Genomic DNA, 16,453 nt, shown 5'->3' on the forward strand with positions numbered 1-16,453 from the left:
CAGAAAACACATGAAACTGATCCTTAGATTTATTTAAACGTATCCAGGGAAGAGCAGTTACAGTAACAAGTTTCTTTTACATACTAAAAATAGGGCTTTGCTTACAATGACTTAGACATGTATTAAACAGATGCAAAATGATGCACAAAAATGACCTTTCGCAGAACAATATGAAGGCAGATTATGAATAAGAATTATTCAGTCTACCAGATGTTTTCATAAAGGCAAATATGTGTTGAAAAATAAGATTTAACATTGTACAGAAGTGAGGAAAGAGCTGTGAGGTGGGAAAAACTGCTGATTTACCATAGTTAGTGAAAGAACATGAGTTTTAGCACCAACCTGGGATATGGAAATGCCGTGGAGCCGCCACATATGTAGAGGAAGGAGATTTGCCATCAGAGTAGGTGGAGAGACTAGGGGTACTCCGACCGCTTTCACTACCTCGGGGGGTGAAAATCATGGCAGACACAAAAACAAAAAGGAGAGAGAAGAAAAGTTAACAGGGCTGCCAGAATGATGATTCACTTAGTCTTAGATCTCCCAACAAACCTCACAATACAGCCAGCTCTAAAAAGTATAAATTTGCCTTTGCATTGAAGTTTGTGAGAGTATGTCGTGTTCATACTGATGACATCTGTTCAGTAGACACACAAATTTCATTGCTCTGCTTGAACTGAGTGGAGCCAGGATGAAGTGGACATAGAAATGAATGTCAATGGCAGGCTGAATTGTGATGTTATCATCATATTCAGAAAATAAGTATTTATAATCACAATCTTTTGCCAAACTTAGAGTAAAGAAGAGAGAGAGAGAATATCTTTTTTCAAATGCTCTTTTAAAGTAATTTGCATATGTTAAAAACCAAAATACACAAATAATAATCTCTTTCTCTGTCTCCTTTTGTCTTTTCTTTCTCTTTTTCACACACACTTGCAACGTTTCCTCAGACACATGCACACACCATTTAACACACAAAGTTCTGTTAGTAAAAAATCACCCTGTATCAGGGGAAAATCTTCCACACATCTGGAGCTGAGGGAGCAGGACACTGTCATAAAATACACTAAACATACACAAATCACAACACTGGAGCACACTGTGGAGTATGAAGGTCTCAATGGTCCCATTACTCGTTAAGATATGATTTTATGGATTGCAACGCCCTTCTCATGTCCAGTGGGTGTAATGCAGCATTTCATCGCAAGATCTTCAGTGAAATGACAAGATCAAGGCAGCTACAGTCAGTGAGGTTTTGCATTTGTTAGCAAGATGCGATGTTCCTCTTGTGTGGCTACTTTACCAATAAGTCAATTAGAAAGCTAAGTGAATCATAAGCAGCACACTCCAAACGCAACCTCAGTGTACTTTCATGCAGCATTAAAGGCTTGGCCTGGAACTATGTACAAGGCCTAAGTTTATGCCACTGTGCCTGGCAAACTGACCCAAAATTACAGCTCATCAATTTACCCTTTAATCTTCTCCTGTGAACTTTATTCCCACTCTCTCTATGTCTTGCAGAGAAACCACAAAACCCAAATATGTTTCATCATACTTTCCACCTCTACGGTGACATCTTATCTTTATGAATAAATGATTCACAATATATTCTATACATTCATAGAATTTACATATGCACAGTGAGGTCCAAAAAACTGAGATCTGTATTTAAAAAACAAAACTAGAATTTTAAATATAAAGAATTTTTTTAAACAATGTTATGAGGTAAAATTAAGAAATACTTCAGATTTTGCATTATGTCTAGATCACTAATCAAATAACTAATCAACTGCAGGTTTGTGATATTGATCTGTGTTCTGAAATTCTGAAACTTCTATACATTTTTCATTTCTTTACATGGTCTCAGACTTTTGAACTCCACCTGCAAACTACTGCCTGTCTGAGTATGAATGTTAGGTCAAATAAAACACTTGAAAATGCTGAAAAGAGAGAAACAACAGCCACCAAGTAAATGGCAACATTAACACAAACATACAGACAGTCGTTTTGCATATCAGATGTATGGGGGAAAATTTCACCTTAACAGATGAAGCACAACATCAACTACATTACAACAAATAAATGCATACTGATGCTTGCCAACAACGTTCGCATTTGTCTTTGTGCATTTGGTTACTGCTTCAGCTCAAATATAATGAATATCAACATGTTTTCCATGCAAAATGATTGGACATAACAACTCTGTATAACCACAATACCAGCAAGCATAAAAAATGGACTGGTCCAAGGACTGAACCTTGTGGTACACCTACGATCTCACATCACTGTAATACACTGGTGATACACAGTGAAAGAAGGACTGGTTTTTAGGGTTTACCGTGAGAAGGCAAATTGAGGTGCAGGGCTGTCCTAGGCCTACTTTCAGACTTTGCTTCCTGTTTGAATCCTGCCTCAATTCCTGTTTAGGAAAGGTGGATGAAGGATAGGCTAGTAATTCTATGTTTTTAATTCACTAGTCGTTCAATGTGAATTAAACCCATATGAAGCACTGAGTTATGGAGCTTTGTCCAATAGTTCATTTGTGTTGAAATCCAAATCCAACAGCTGGAATGTCATGCACTATGCAACATTAGTCTTGCTCTCTTAAAATAGCATTTTTAGTATTGAACTCATTCATTCATATTGTCAGGGGGAAGTGGATCTTGTACCAACCAAATCCAAGACCATAAGCTCACACACATGCAGCATGTGGTGATTTGTACTGGGCAAAAGCCTGCAGGCAGAACTGTGGTACCTCTGAAGTAAGGGATGTAGTTGTGCTGTTGGAGCAAAGCCAGAGTAGTGGGGTTGAGGGGCAGGGCCACGCCACCACTCCCTGCCTGTGGTGTGTTTCTACCACTGCCGCTGTACAAAGGCAGTGGGGAGGAGCCTCTGGCACTACCATGGGCACTACTCCTCCCCGAAGTTGGAACAGGCAACAAGTTGGAATTTTCTGGATGAGTGTTGTATTTGACACTCAGAAATTGCTCTGAGCAAGAGACCCAGGCAGTCAGGGAAGAATGGCAGTAATATGAGATCAGCAACTATATTTAAAAAACCAAATGATTCTTGAATTACTTTCTTCCATGAAATCTGTATCAAATCAGTTTATTGTGGTTAGAAATGTCATTTTAGAATGGATTGCTTTAGCTCTGTTCCACATCTTAGTGAACTGCCTCGCTGCCTAGTGTCTTTACAACCTGCATTGAACTCTTAATTTAGTGATTTGGAATGCTGTACAAAAGATGATTTCAGTACAACTTTGAAAAAGTTGTGATTAATACTTTTGTTAAAACATTTTTTACTGATTCATTCAGTTTTGGTGGTGCTTCTTAATATTTTTATGACATTTTTTAATGAATAGAAAGAAATCTAAATAAAATAGAAATCTTTTTTATTTAGATACATTTTTGTTTAAGTATATAAAATATACATACACTGTACGTACTGCACACTATATAGACAAAAGTATTGGGGCACCACCATTTTTAGAACAGAAAAAGGCACTTCCAAAACTGTGACAACAAAGATGGAAATATAATTTATGTTTTTAAACATTGTTTTTCCATCTCTGTTGCAACAGTTTTGGAAGTGTCTAACTGCGCCCATATGTACACATCATTGGTGTTTGATGATGATTTTTTGGCTCAAGGTATATATTTAAAGTCACACCAAAGGTGCAGCATGGATTAGGACTTCGCTTTCTGTGGACCAGTCAAGTTCTTACAGAATCAGTTTCTTTTTGAACATTGCCTTATACACAGAGGCACTGTCATGCTAGAACAGAAAATGGTCCTGTACAAACTGTTGCTATAAAATAAGAAGCACAGCAATTCCCTAGAATATCATTATATGCTTAAACAATAAGATTTGTTCTCATGGGAATTACTAAAGTAGTCAAACATGTTCATTAGAAGGTACTCTTGACAACATAGTGTAGTTAAACAATAACTGTGCAGATAAGAATGACTTTGTGTCCAGAAGTATCATCATGTATGTGGAGGGATACCTGGTCTGCTGTAGGTCTGAGGCGAGCGGGAAGGCGTATAGCGGCCATAACCCCCTAAAGAGCTGTTGGAGCTTGGGCTGGAGGGCCTCCTCTGCCGAGGAGACTTTTCCCCATCTCCCTAGAATCAAACAGACAGTTTTTCAGTATGAAATTAAAAGCGTTAGACAATTAACAATGTTAACCGGCAATCACTATGGCACTGGGACACACAGGAGGACTATAAAGCTGCGAAAGAATCAGATGTGACCAGTTTGCAATAATCAGTCCTAACTAGAAATAGGCTGATCATTGAGTCATTACACAAACTGAAGATGGTGAAAAACACACAATACTGTTCATGTTTCCAAACCACAACTGTTCTACTTCACATACTGCTCACAAAATATGAAGAAACAAGGTCTCATTCACTAATCATGCACATATTTGTGCGTGAAAAGGTGTGTAACATTTTCATTTAGAAATGGTTTCATCACATAATAAGTTCAAGTAACAATCTGTTCAGATTCTGAATAAAAATTAGATATGTACAGTATATATTGTAAGGCATGATTAGTGAACAAGACCCAAAGAAACAAGAACGGGTCCAGTTGTTTTCATGTTAACTCTACTATACCTCAGTTGGAGTAGGGGTGAGTTGCTGGGGTGACTGTAAACAAAGAAAGCCAATGAGTAAAATGGACTTGAATGCAATGATAGACACGTTCATGAAAAAAAAATGTATTTCCCCCTAACTAAGTTACACTACTGAAACTACTGTAACACTTCAATGAATTAGCAAAATTATGATTTTTGGCCAAGCCAGGTTGCTATGAAGCTGGATGATGAGTAAAGATGATTACATTTAAAAATGGCACTATTGTAACAAATGAATGATGTAGCTGTTGCATGAGTAATTATGCAGTTATTTTGCTTTTAAGTCACCTAAAAAGATAAATAAAACGGTCAAAAATCGGAAACAGCAAATTGAAGACATGTATATGTTATTCCCTCTTGTAAGCCTGTATGAGGGTATGTACTTGTACCTCTCCAAAAGTCCTGTCCTCCACAGGGTAGCTCACATAGGGCGAGTATGAGAGCATGTCAGGTCTGTCAATGTTGTAGATCGCTTTGATTTTAGGAAGAGCAGCCAGGTCCTTGTAGTCCAGATGTTCATCACCCAGCTTTGCCTTAAGAAAGTGCAACTTTATGGCTTTGAAACTCTCTCTATGCATATAGTTATTTGTAGGCTTTTGTGTTGCTGCCCACTGGTGGTGATCTTGAGCAAATGAAAATGAACAAATAAAATAATTTTCAAATGTACTTACATAGATAACTCTGCTAGGGGAGCCCGATGCACTGGAGGCAGGAGCAGAGGTGATGCTCTCAGAGGATGTTCTCGTCACCTGGAAACAAAAAACGAGATGAGAAAAACTAAAAAACACTAAACCATAAAAGGATAAAAATACAGCAACCAAAAGGCATTTTGTTGACTTGATTTAAACCCTGTACAAAGTAACATAAGTGATTATAGATCAATTCCAATGTGGCTGTTACTATTGTGTGGCACTAACAACAGTTTATCAGTTTTCACACAGGTTATAAAGGAATCAACAGAAAGATAGTAAAGGTTTTGCCGTTAGGACAGAACAATACTTTTTTTTCGGTGTTATACAGGAACAGATATAACACAGTGAAATGCAATAAAACATAAAAATTATCTGTATTTTGTCAGGAAAAAGTAAACAAACATGATATAGTAAATAGGTTTTTTTATTTAGTAACCTATATAATCCTATACAAGTTTGGTTATAGATTTATTAATATATGTTGTAAGAATGTAATATAAGACATATTCTCTTAAAAGGCTTATTATTTTAAGCAATTTTGCTTCTCGAGTCAGTGTATCTGGCAATGATGTTTATATATTTAAAATTGAGAAGACTAAAATTCTTATTGAGTTTTTATTTTTATTTTTTATTTTAAATGGCATAAAGGACATACGGGAGATTACTGTAAGTTGGTACAGTAAACTATCATGAAAAAAACCCCCACTAAGTATCTTATTACAATATTGCGAAAGATTTATTTATGATTTTATTTGTAAGTAATGCATTCAGGGTTGATTCACAGTGTCTTCTGTATAGCCACACAATGTTTAAACCTGTTCTTTGGTTCCAGTTTTTTACTGGGTGGGAGTGGTGGAAGCCTGACAGCCCCGTTTTGGACTTTAGTGAGCACTCTATTAAAACTAAAAGCAGGTTGGGAAGTAAGCCCATGCAGAGGGGAGAGGGCCGCATGTCACAAACCTGCTCAGGTACATTGGAATGAAGATCACTGAGCTGAATCCGCACCTGTTTCTGCAGGAAAAGGGTTGTTACAGTGAAGCGCTTCCACATACTGCATATCACCTTTGTTTAACTAACTGAACCTCATGTTAAATGATTTTGCGTAATATTTTTTTTAGAGCATGTCTACTACCTAAGCCAGAGCTCATTTTTAAATTTGTAAGATATTAAAGGGATAGTTCACTCAAAAATGAAAATTATGATTTAATTTACTCACCCTCATGTAATTTCAAACCTGTATGAGTTGGTTTCTTATGTTGAACACAAAAGAAGATATTTTGAAGTTTGCTGGTAATCAAACAGTTGTTGGTTCCCATTGACTACCATAGTATTTAATTTCCTACTATGGAAATCAATGGGAACCACTAACTGTTTGATTACCAGCAAACTTCAAAATATCTTCTTTTGTGTTCAACATAAGAAACCAACTCATACAGGTTTGAAATAACATGAGGGTGAGTAAATGGTGACAGAATTTTCATTTTCGGGTGAACTATCCCGTTAAGGATATAATTTAAATCCCACACCTCTGCTGACTGTCTTTTTAGAGTCTGTCACTGATTCTAGACTTTAGTTTTTAATGGTATTCAAGTCGATAAAAATCTGATAGCTGTGTTTATTTGCACACACTGTCAGCGTTGATTTAGTGCCCGATTCTCTTAAGAAATTAAGACACTATACAGCACAACCATGCAAAATGTATATAGAGAAGTTCTCCAACTTGCAGGATGGTTCTATGAGCTTGACACACCAGACTACCACAATCTTGCTTAGTTTACTGGGACTGTACAACATCACTCCACCACAGTGATCCAGGCACCATAATCAGCACTATGAAAGCCAAAAATGCACTCGACAACAACATGCATCTGAAACACTTGCCCAATTAAACACTTCTCCATTCCTTCATGAATAACAGCGGCCACAAGCTAAACGTATTTGAAAAACCGTCAGCCCATTTTCTGTTTGATAAAGTATTGAGTATATTTAATAAGGTGCATTACATTAATACGCCTGATTTACAACAAGTGAATGACTCTGTTTCAGATCATTTAGTTCCTGGTCAAATTAAACTACAGATACATTAGATGCAGGTTTTTGTGCTGCATCTTTTTAGTGAATTCACTCCCCGTCTTCAGTCACAGTTGTGTTAGATTTACCTTACTCTTCTCCTCCATTCGTGCTGCCTGTCTGCAAGGAGGATGCCAGATGGAAGAACCTGTGAAAGAGAAAGCCAAAAATAACTTGCAAGTCCATGTTAAAAATACGCAGGCTTTCAGAAGTATTGACACTCAAAATGGCACAATTTCATTTTCTTGAGCCACTTCTGCAATCATTTGAACTAACTGGAGGTCAGTTGCATTCATTACTGGCGTTCAAATCAACACAATCATTCACCCTTTGAATGAGTCAGCAGCCTTTCATTTTATTTTAGCCAGACTGAAAAAAGGCTTCTAACTGATTCTGCTTTTTAAAGCACATCGGACTATAAATCTCCTTTGAAAAACTGCACTGCAGTGAGTTTCTGTGGTAAATCACTGCACAGAGTTCAACGAGATACTGAAGTATTGCAACGTTTGAGGTGGGACACGAGAGAATAAATAAAACCATGTTTATCTTATGTCAAATGTGTCTTTTCTTCTTTATAATGTAAGACAATCAACAATGGAATGTATTCAGGTTTTGGATGTGACTGGTTTGAGCTGGTCTAGCTCCGTATGACTGTCTATCACTGTTAAAAATACAAAACAAACTATCAATTCTTGTATTTGTCAGTATAGATATGTTGTTTTTTAAGTATACTAAAATTTTACATTGTTTTTTATTTATTTTTATATATAACCTGTAAAAGGTTGACACATGAATTGTCACATTAAAATCATTTACAAATAAAACAATGAGGCAATGAGGCAATGTTTAAAAATAAAAACCAAGTATCTGAAGCAAATCATGCAAATTTGATGATGTTTAAATGACCTTGCAGGTACATCTCCTCCCCCTCCCCAAACATCTGGTCACAACGTGCACATCTGGCACATGTGGGATGATAGTGTTTTTCTCCAGCCTGCAGATAAACACAAAGCAGAACACATATCAGTCATTCGCCTTCACTGCAGAAATCTCTCAGTGAATACACTTTATTTACTCAAATTGGTGGATTTTAAAGTCTACATTTGTCTTAATTCTCTTAACAAAGTAATTAATTGCTTTATTCCTCAACTAATTCACTTTATTTGCAGTTCAAATGCAATTTGATAGTGGGGACACCGTCTGCAGTAACTGTGTCTGAACAGTAGAGGGACCACAAATGCAAGCTGCCACACTTCACTTCTGACAGCCACATTTCATTTGAAAACTCTTACATAAAAATATACAAAATAAAACATTCGGTATGTCTTTTTTTGCCCTCTTTCAGCCTTGGGATATAAAATGGGCATTTCAGACAAATAATATGCCATAAATAAATGTTATTAGTATAATTTATATACACTACTATTCAAAGGTTTTTGAAAATATAGGCTTACCTTTAGTTTCATGTGATCCTTAAAAAAATCATTCTAATATGCTGATTTGATTCTCAGGAAAAAAAAAATCCCTATTGAAAATGGCTGTGCTGTTTATTATTTAAACAATTATATATTTTTATGGATTTTCTGTATATATATATATATATATATATATATATATATATATATATATATATATATATATATATATATATATATATATATATATATATATAAATTTAAGTCATTTTTTTCATAATTCATTTCTTTCAAAACATCTTACTGATCCCAGACTAATGCATGGTGGTGTACTAGATAAAGGCTTGTCCTTCTCTATCTCATTCTCTCTAACTTTCAATAAATTAAGCTGGTTATCAATCATTTTAGTGTTTATTATGAGCTCTGTCAGGCTGTAATTTTGCAATATTCCTTTAAATATTGGTGTCCTTTCCAGGTTAGATTTAGTTCACAAGATAAATAGCTCTCTTCATCCTGAAAGAGTACAGATTAGTAAAATAAGTCTTTTATATTTCCCTGTCATCCATTTTTCATCAACCTTCATTAAGTCCCGAAAGACTATGACTGGAAATTTTCAGCATGCTGTGTCACACTTCTTTTAGTGATTTCATTTCTCATGTATCAAAACATGCGCTGGAAAATCTACTCCTCCCCTCCTCCTCTCCATTCACTTTCAACACAGTTAGAGTCTTGCCACTCAAAATGTCATGACATTTCAGGCTCAGATACAATTCCCAGTAAATGCTACAGAGTAAATAGGACCTGTAAATCATGCTCTGTTTGTGCTCTCTTTCTGTTACATACTTTAAAACAACAACAAATGGAACAAACTGTTTAAAAAATCTCCTCAAATACAGAATAAAATCCTTTACCTTTGATAACCTCAGTACCCCGATGCTGTCTAGGCTTGCGACCTGGCATTACTCCTGAAAGATGGGCTAATTATTCTTGCAAGCATTAGGATACCTGTATCAACTAGACCTCAGTTCATGTAAAAATGTTGCTGAGGGCAAAAAAAAGCCAAGATATTGTTTATTTTAAATCCACTCAAAGCACTTGGCAAAGCAATTGTGTAGTTAAAACTACCATCTTAACCCATGATGTCACACAGTGACTCCAGCTAATTTTAGGTTACTGAGAGCAAGTGGCAGTGCCAAAGGGACACTCTCTATAGCAACAGTATCCCAATCCCGACAAACACACAGATACACTTATTTATAGAGCTTTAAAGTACACAAAGCTGTAGATCTTTATGTATATGTGACAGATATGAAATGCACACCTAACTTAAGAATTTTTACAAGAAACATTTACTCATATGAGACCACTAATGGGAAACTTAGCAGATACAAAGAACAACTACATCAAATAGGGTGCTTTTAGGGTGTAACAAAATAGCTGTATAAAGAAAAATGAGGAAGAGTTTGCATGTAAGAAGAAAACGGAGTGAACAAACAGAAAGAGTGAGAAGGAGACACAAAATGAGGAGATATATTGCACTATACTGTAATTAGGCTTCAGATGGGTTGTGAATTGACTGTCTGAGATTGTCTTTGGAAGCAACCACTCATCTTCTGCCCCCTCAAACACTGAGATGCCATAGAAGAACCATTTTTGGCTCCAAGGAAGAACCATTCAATCATATCTCTTAACTTATAATCTGAAGAACCTTTTGTGAAACAAAAACCTGAAGGGTTCTTCAGATGTTAAAGATTCTTTATGGAACCATTTAGGCAAAAAGGTTCTTCTATGGCATTATAAATAACCTTTATTTCTAAGAGTGAACATGACCACTGTGGTTACACAGAACCAGCCTGAAGCTCTCAGATGAGAATAAAAGCCTTTCACACACACTCAAAGCAAAGATATGAAAAAACTCTTGCTAAAAAGTCTTGCTATAAAGTCAACATGAAATGGCATTAACTAGCCATTTTACTTAGTAATGTGACATTTCAGAGAGAAACAGAATATGGATAAAATGGCTTTATTTCTCTGTTTACTTTGAACACATTACTCAAGTAGAAGTATAGATACTAGGGCTTAAAAATACTTTTTTAGAAGTTGTCAACTCAAGCTTTTTACTCAAGTAAAAGTGTAAAAGTACTGGTTTTAAAACTACTTAAGGTATAAAAGTAAAAGTAATGTAAGGAAAAAAATGCCATTAAGAACAAAAGCTTAGGCCATGCCACAGGGGCCTATTGTGCACTACCCCACCTCCTCAAAAAAAAAACATTTTTCTAAAGGCCATAGGCCATAATGACTATAATGTTATATTAAAATGTTCATGCACTAGGCTACCCGTTTCAGCTGCATATACTGTATGCCCATTGAAAATAAATGCATTTTAGTACGATGCAAATACATTAAAGAACTAGAGATATGATGACTAGTTGCCTGTAAGTTTTGTAATGGTGCAAAAAGTCAAACTTCAGAGGAATGTCATCAATAACCTTTAATGGAATGTAAATGTACATCCAAGCTTAGCTGCAGGAATCTGTGAGGGCAATAGACAGGAACATTGGTGTACCGAGGACAGGCTTAACAATAACCCTTGTATGGTTGTCTATTTACAATAAACATTAGTGCTGTCAAAATGAATGATTAATCCAAGTGATTAATAAAAATAAACAAAAATAAAAATAACTCATAATCCTGATACCTTCTTGATTGATAGTTTCCTGTATTCGCTACATATGTCTGCATTGTCCAGTGTTTGGGGGGGGGGGGTAATGAGTTACAAAGTTGGTACAGCCTACTTATCACAACATTCTCAATCACGTCGTCAATCGCAAAAAATGAAACAAATTGATTTAAAATAGATTTTAGTATATTTATTTTTATATAGATGCCTTGTCAACTACCTGAAATAAATAAGTTTAGGATAAAGTAAAAAAAAAAGCTACAGCTAAACAGAAATATTGTTTTAAACTAACAAAAATGACAAAAACACAACAAAGTGACCAAATCCTAAATGAAAATGAAAAACTAAAACACCTAACAAAAATCTAGTACTGAAGGCTAGTTTAAAAAATATTAAGAATACTAAAATAGTATATAAATGACACTGTCCAAACTTTCAATTGCATTTTTGGTCTTTAAAAAAAAGAAATAAGGCTTGCTTTGGATTTCATGTGGACTAAGCAATGTTAACAATATAATTAAGCCATCCATTCATCTACTTCAATCTATTAATGAATCCATTCATTAAAGGACCCCTGACAAATAGAAAAGATTTCTTCAAACCTCAAGTACTTTTCCAGTGATGTATTTCTTGCAGGTTTCACACTGGATGCCGAACATGGCGTGGTAGTCTGCCTCACAGTAGGGGATCCCGTCCCTGCAGAACATCAACACTCATTACAGAAGATGTATTTCTCTAGCACTCAAGGATGGTGACAGATCTCTGTTTGCTCTCTGGCCATGAGAATCCCCCATTCTTTCATAATACAGCACATCAATAATGTTGAGTGCTTCCAGAGGGTTCAGCAGGCTTGCAGATCACATTACTACGATCGATAAAGCACACACAAGCACCCATCTACACAATCACACAGAGAAGAGTAACAGTGAGACTAACTTGCTGATATATTCTGCATTAAGCACTTTATTGCACACTTTGCACTTGAAGCAGCCAAGATGCCAGTGCTTGTCCAGCGCCACCAGAGACTGCTCATTTTTAAACTCCTTTCCACAGCCGCAGCAATCTGCAGAGAGAGCGAGACAAAAGTGTAGTGTAGTACTAATGAAATGGCATGGAAAGCTGTCATTGCAGACATTTAGGAAATGAATGAGGGAGTGTATGTGTAAGAGAAAGAGACTAGCACAGGATGGAATAGATTGCAATGCAGAAACACAGAGTACTCACTGTGCACAGCCTGTGGTGAAGCGGTGCTGTTGACTGGCACAGGCTGAGTGCATTTCTCACAAACGCACTCCTTGCCATTAAACGTCACGCGGCCCCCAGCTGGAAACGGCTGCCTGCCAGAAATACACACACACAGAGTCACCTCATCATTCACTAAAGTTATAAAGTCACTTTCACATGAGGATGAACTTTACACTAGTTTCTCAAACCATTTTCAATTAGGATCAGATGCAGGGACACTACATTCTGAAAAACCCACAAAAGGGTGACAGAACAATTTTTTTTAGCACATTTGCAGTTGGCAAACATTGTAAGAATTACTGCTTCGTTAATCTTTTAAATTAAATCAAATAACTTAGCATAAGCAAAGGCAGATGCATTCTAAAAGGCAGAGTTCACCCACAATTTAATTAGCATAAACTAAAAAAGGGAAACTTTCTATTATTTACAAACGGTGACATTTAGCATGTATTTAAAAGCAATGAGAATGAAGGCGGCCAGTCTTTAAAATGACAAAGAAAGTGCCCTAAAACAAGCTAAAAGAAAGTCTTCTAAAGCTATAGCAGATCCAAGCTTTCGTACTCATTTAGATATTTTCATATTAAATGAAATGTTTTTGCATGCATACTTATTTTAAACATAAATGTATATGAGATTTCAGAGCTCTTGATAGGGTTTTAGCAAATAATTACTAAGATATTAGTCTGACCTTCACATACTCACACACACAAAAAGAAAATCAATCAAAATGCTTGCAGCATCAAATACTGTACAGCATTTCATCTATATTACATCTATATTACATATATCTTTGTACTACTTGTTTGATGCTTATTTTGGTATTGAATCCAAGATGCTTCAAGAAACCTACTTGCAAAGCAACAGTACTGTTAAAAGTTTTAGGCCCTTGTGTAAAAATTGTGTAAAACAAGGAGCTTTTTTAAATTAACTTCAAATAACTAAATTAACATTTGGTCTGACCATCCATTATATTTAAAGGTGCCATATGCAAAAATTGAGGTAAAAATATTAATAACATGACCTACACGCATCAAAAGAATGAGAAGAAATAAGGGTGATGATGTCATTAAAAAAATGTCAAGTTATATTGCTGGAGAGATATCAACCTTAATTAGCATTAGCATTACTAGCCCCGGCCCGACAAGTGTCGTAATACCAGTTTCGGCCATGGGAGGCGGTATGCGGCAACATTACCACCAGCCAACCTGCAATACACTAATAACTTGCACGGCTTGTGGGCGTACCTGAACCTGATGTCAATCATGTGGAAAGTACAGCCCAGTACTTAATTTCAGTTCAGGGAAGAGAGAGAAAGGATGGCTCAAGCCCTTGGCAAGAGACCACCACCCGCTACAGGGAAACAACCGCGCTCGGAATCACAAAAAAATCCGATAAGAAAAGGAGCCGAACCAGAGTAAACATCGGCACTGCTTTTAATCGCTGGAGACAACTGATGGACCTGAAAGAAATGAGGTTCGACTCCGAACTTGCAACATTTCTTTTGGATTGGTAAGTTAGATGCTGTTAGTATTTCGCTAGAAGTTTGTTTTATATGTTTGTGTATTTGTTTTCGGGAAGTTATAACATAGAAATGTATGGAAGGCTGTTCGATCAACGTGCTAATGTTAGCGATGGCTAACCGTAGCTGCGTTTGATAATTAACTAGCTATAACTTAACGTTACCCATTTTATTAGATCATAACTAACCTGCTCTGTCTAGTCTGTTGGTCTCCGTGTCCTCTTTGCTTCGTGGTTATTCTGTGCGTGAAAAAATTGATGTGTGGCGTGAAAGCGTGTGAAAAGAGTCAATTGTGTGTGTCTCACGGTGAATGCTTGAGAGTTGGCAGCTAGATTGGTTGGTGCTAGCTTGGTCAACATCAGGTGTCTGATGTTGACCAATGATGTTGACAGAATGCTGTCTGTCAAATTAATTTAATTCAAATAATGTGTATATACAACTCAAAATGTAATATGAACAAAACGAATAGGAACATATTGACAGGTAAAGGTGAAGGGGAGTAGCTTAAAGATGTCATGTTTCAAAATCACTTGACATCACCCAACATTCCTCTGGAGGCAAAACTTCCTCTTAGGCTTCGGTTATGGCTGTAGTGTTGTTGTGAAGGTAGGGGCGGAGCATAGAGACTATGCCGTTTCTCGTTTGTTACTCTAGAGTAGACCAATTCACTTTATTGAGGCATACTGCCCCCATCTGGTATGGAATGTGGAGTATGACTTGATTTTACAGATGGCACCTTTAAAGCAGCTTTTGCCCTAGGTGCACTTGTGCATAGTTTTTCAGGTAGCTTTGCAGGTAGGTCTCTTGAAGCATCCTGGAGAAGTTTCTGGATTGAGTCTGTCTCAGTTTGATCTTCATTTTATTCCAGACAGGCTGATGATGATGAGATCAGATCTCTGGCTGTTCACTTACTGGAAAAATCATACTGGATTATTAAAATTAATGTCAAAATGAATGTTTGGAAATGTAAACTGATATTTCCTACTGACACACTACAGCAAAAGATAGAAATAACTGGCTTAAAATAATTTTAAGATGGTGAAACTAGTGTTCTAATAATGTTGGCCACCACTGTATATTTTTGAGCACAGTGTAGATTAAAAGAGATCATAAAAAATATTTTCTTGATATTAAATAAATATAACATTGTAATACAAATAGTTTATGTAGTTTAAACTTCACCAAATTAAATAAAAAATGACAATTCCAAAAATCTAATTAACCAACATTTTATTGCTTTTCAAATTAAGCAGCATCCAAAATAGCTATATATAGTCTTCGTATTGATAAATAACTGGTTTTAGAGTGTATGAAAATAAACATCCTGAATTTTCTACCTCACCTCAACTTTTTCATTCCACAGAAGTTTAAAGTGAATTAATCTTATATTATTACATTCAATCATTTTCTGGTGCTACACCACAAGGAACATGGCAGGCATAAGACCTTTTAGTTGAAGCAGACCATTATAAGACTTAGGCTTATGATGGCACATGTCCAATCATCTCTTTGGCTGATAGTTCAGTACGAGAGCTGATGATATCACAGTATGTTGATCATTGGCTCATGCTCTCATCACCCAAAGCAAGAGTGAAAGTCCATGTCCAATTAACACACCATCGCCTGACAGTGAATTTAAAACTAACGAGCTAGTCTATGTTGTCCAAAACTCTGTAATGGATACTGGTTGTCTGTTTGTCTTGATATAACAATGATTACTCTGTTTCTGTGGTTGTTGGGCCAGTTTAGTTTGTAAAAAGGTCATCATTTAGTTTTGTAGACCTCTGTTCACACCTACTAGCCTGCCATTAAACTTATAATAATAGCCGTAACAATAATTTCTGATTAGCAGATGTAGAAACACTTTGTGTTGGAATAGGTTAGATAAAGTCATCCAGAGTAACTACTATTTACGAGGTAAATCCAGTCGCACCCAAGATACCAAATGGGTACACCATGTCCACAGAAACATGGGCATCGCTATGGAAATATAGGAGGGCCACGTTCTGTTCAACATGTCGCACGCACATACACAACATCCATTCAGAGACTGAGGGACACCCTACACCACTCTGGAAATAAGTGTCCCGGGAGCAGAGCATACACTTAACATTCTTACTGAAAGCTGGCGGGTCCCCTTTCCTTCCCCTCCCTGAGTAACAAGATTGCCTTCCCATAAAATTCACTCAC

The 16,453-nt window shown here is 36.4% G+C and overlaps 1 protein-coding gene across 8 annotated transcripts in view; it reads right to left on the reverse strand.

Moving 5' to 3' along the window:
* Positions 1-16,453, reverse strand: part of LOC113111849 (actin-binding LIM protein 2-like) — a 57,390-nt gene that overhangs the window by 12,111 nt on the left and 28,826 nt on the right. For 3 of the 8 annotated variants that reach the window (XM_026277005.1, XM_026277007.1, XM_026277004.1), the window contains exons 4-15: positions 12,724-12,836; positions 12,436-12,562; positions 12,102-12,195; positions 8,311-8,398; positions 7,494-7,552; positions 6,295-6,345; positions 5,314-5,391; positions 5,032-5,175; positions 4,623-4,655; positions 4,010-4,127; positions 2,756-2,989; positions 343-444 (exon numbers count right to left, since the gene is read on the reverse strand). In XM_026277005.1, coding sequence (XP_026132790.1) covers positions 343-444; positions 2,756-2,989; positions 4,010-4,127; positions 4,623-4,655; positions 5,032-5,175; positions 5,314-5,391; positions 6,295-6,345; positions 7,494-7,552; positions 8,311-8,398; positions 12,102-12,195; positions 12,436-12,562; positions 12,724-12,836 — 1,241 coding nt within the window. Of the gene's footprint in view, positions 1-342; positions 445-2,338; positions 2,420-2,755; positions 2,990-4,009; positions 4,128-4,622; positions 4,656-5,031; positions 5,176-5,313; positions 5,392-6,294; positions 6,346-7,493; positions 7,553-8,310; positions 8,399-12,101; positions 12,196-12,435; positions 12,563-12,723; positions 12,837-16,453 lie in introns of all 8 variants that reach the window. The other 5 variants (XM_026277011.1, XM_026277010.1, XM_026277008.1 and 2 more) reach the window with 4 other exon arrangements.

This window comes from Carassius auratus, chromosome 12 (genome assembly GCF_003368295.1).
Source record: "Carassius auratus strain Wakin chromosome 12, ASM336829v1, whole genome shotgun sequence".
NCBI lineage: Eukaryota > Metazoa > Chordata > Actinopteri > Cypriniformes > Cyprinidae > Carassius > Carassius auratus.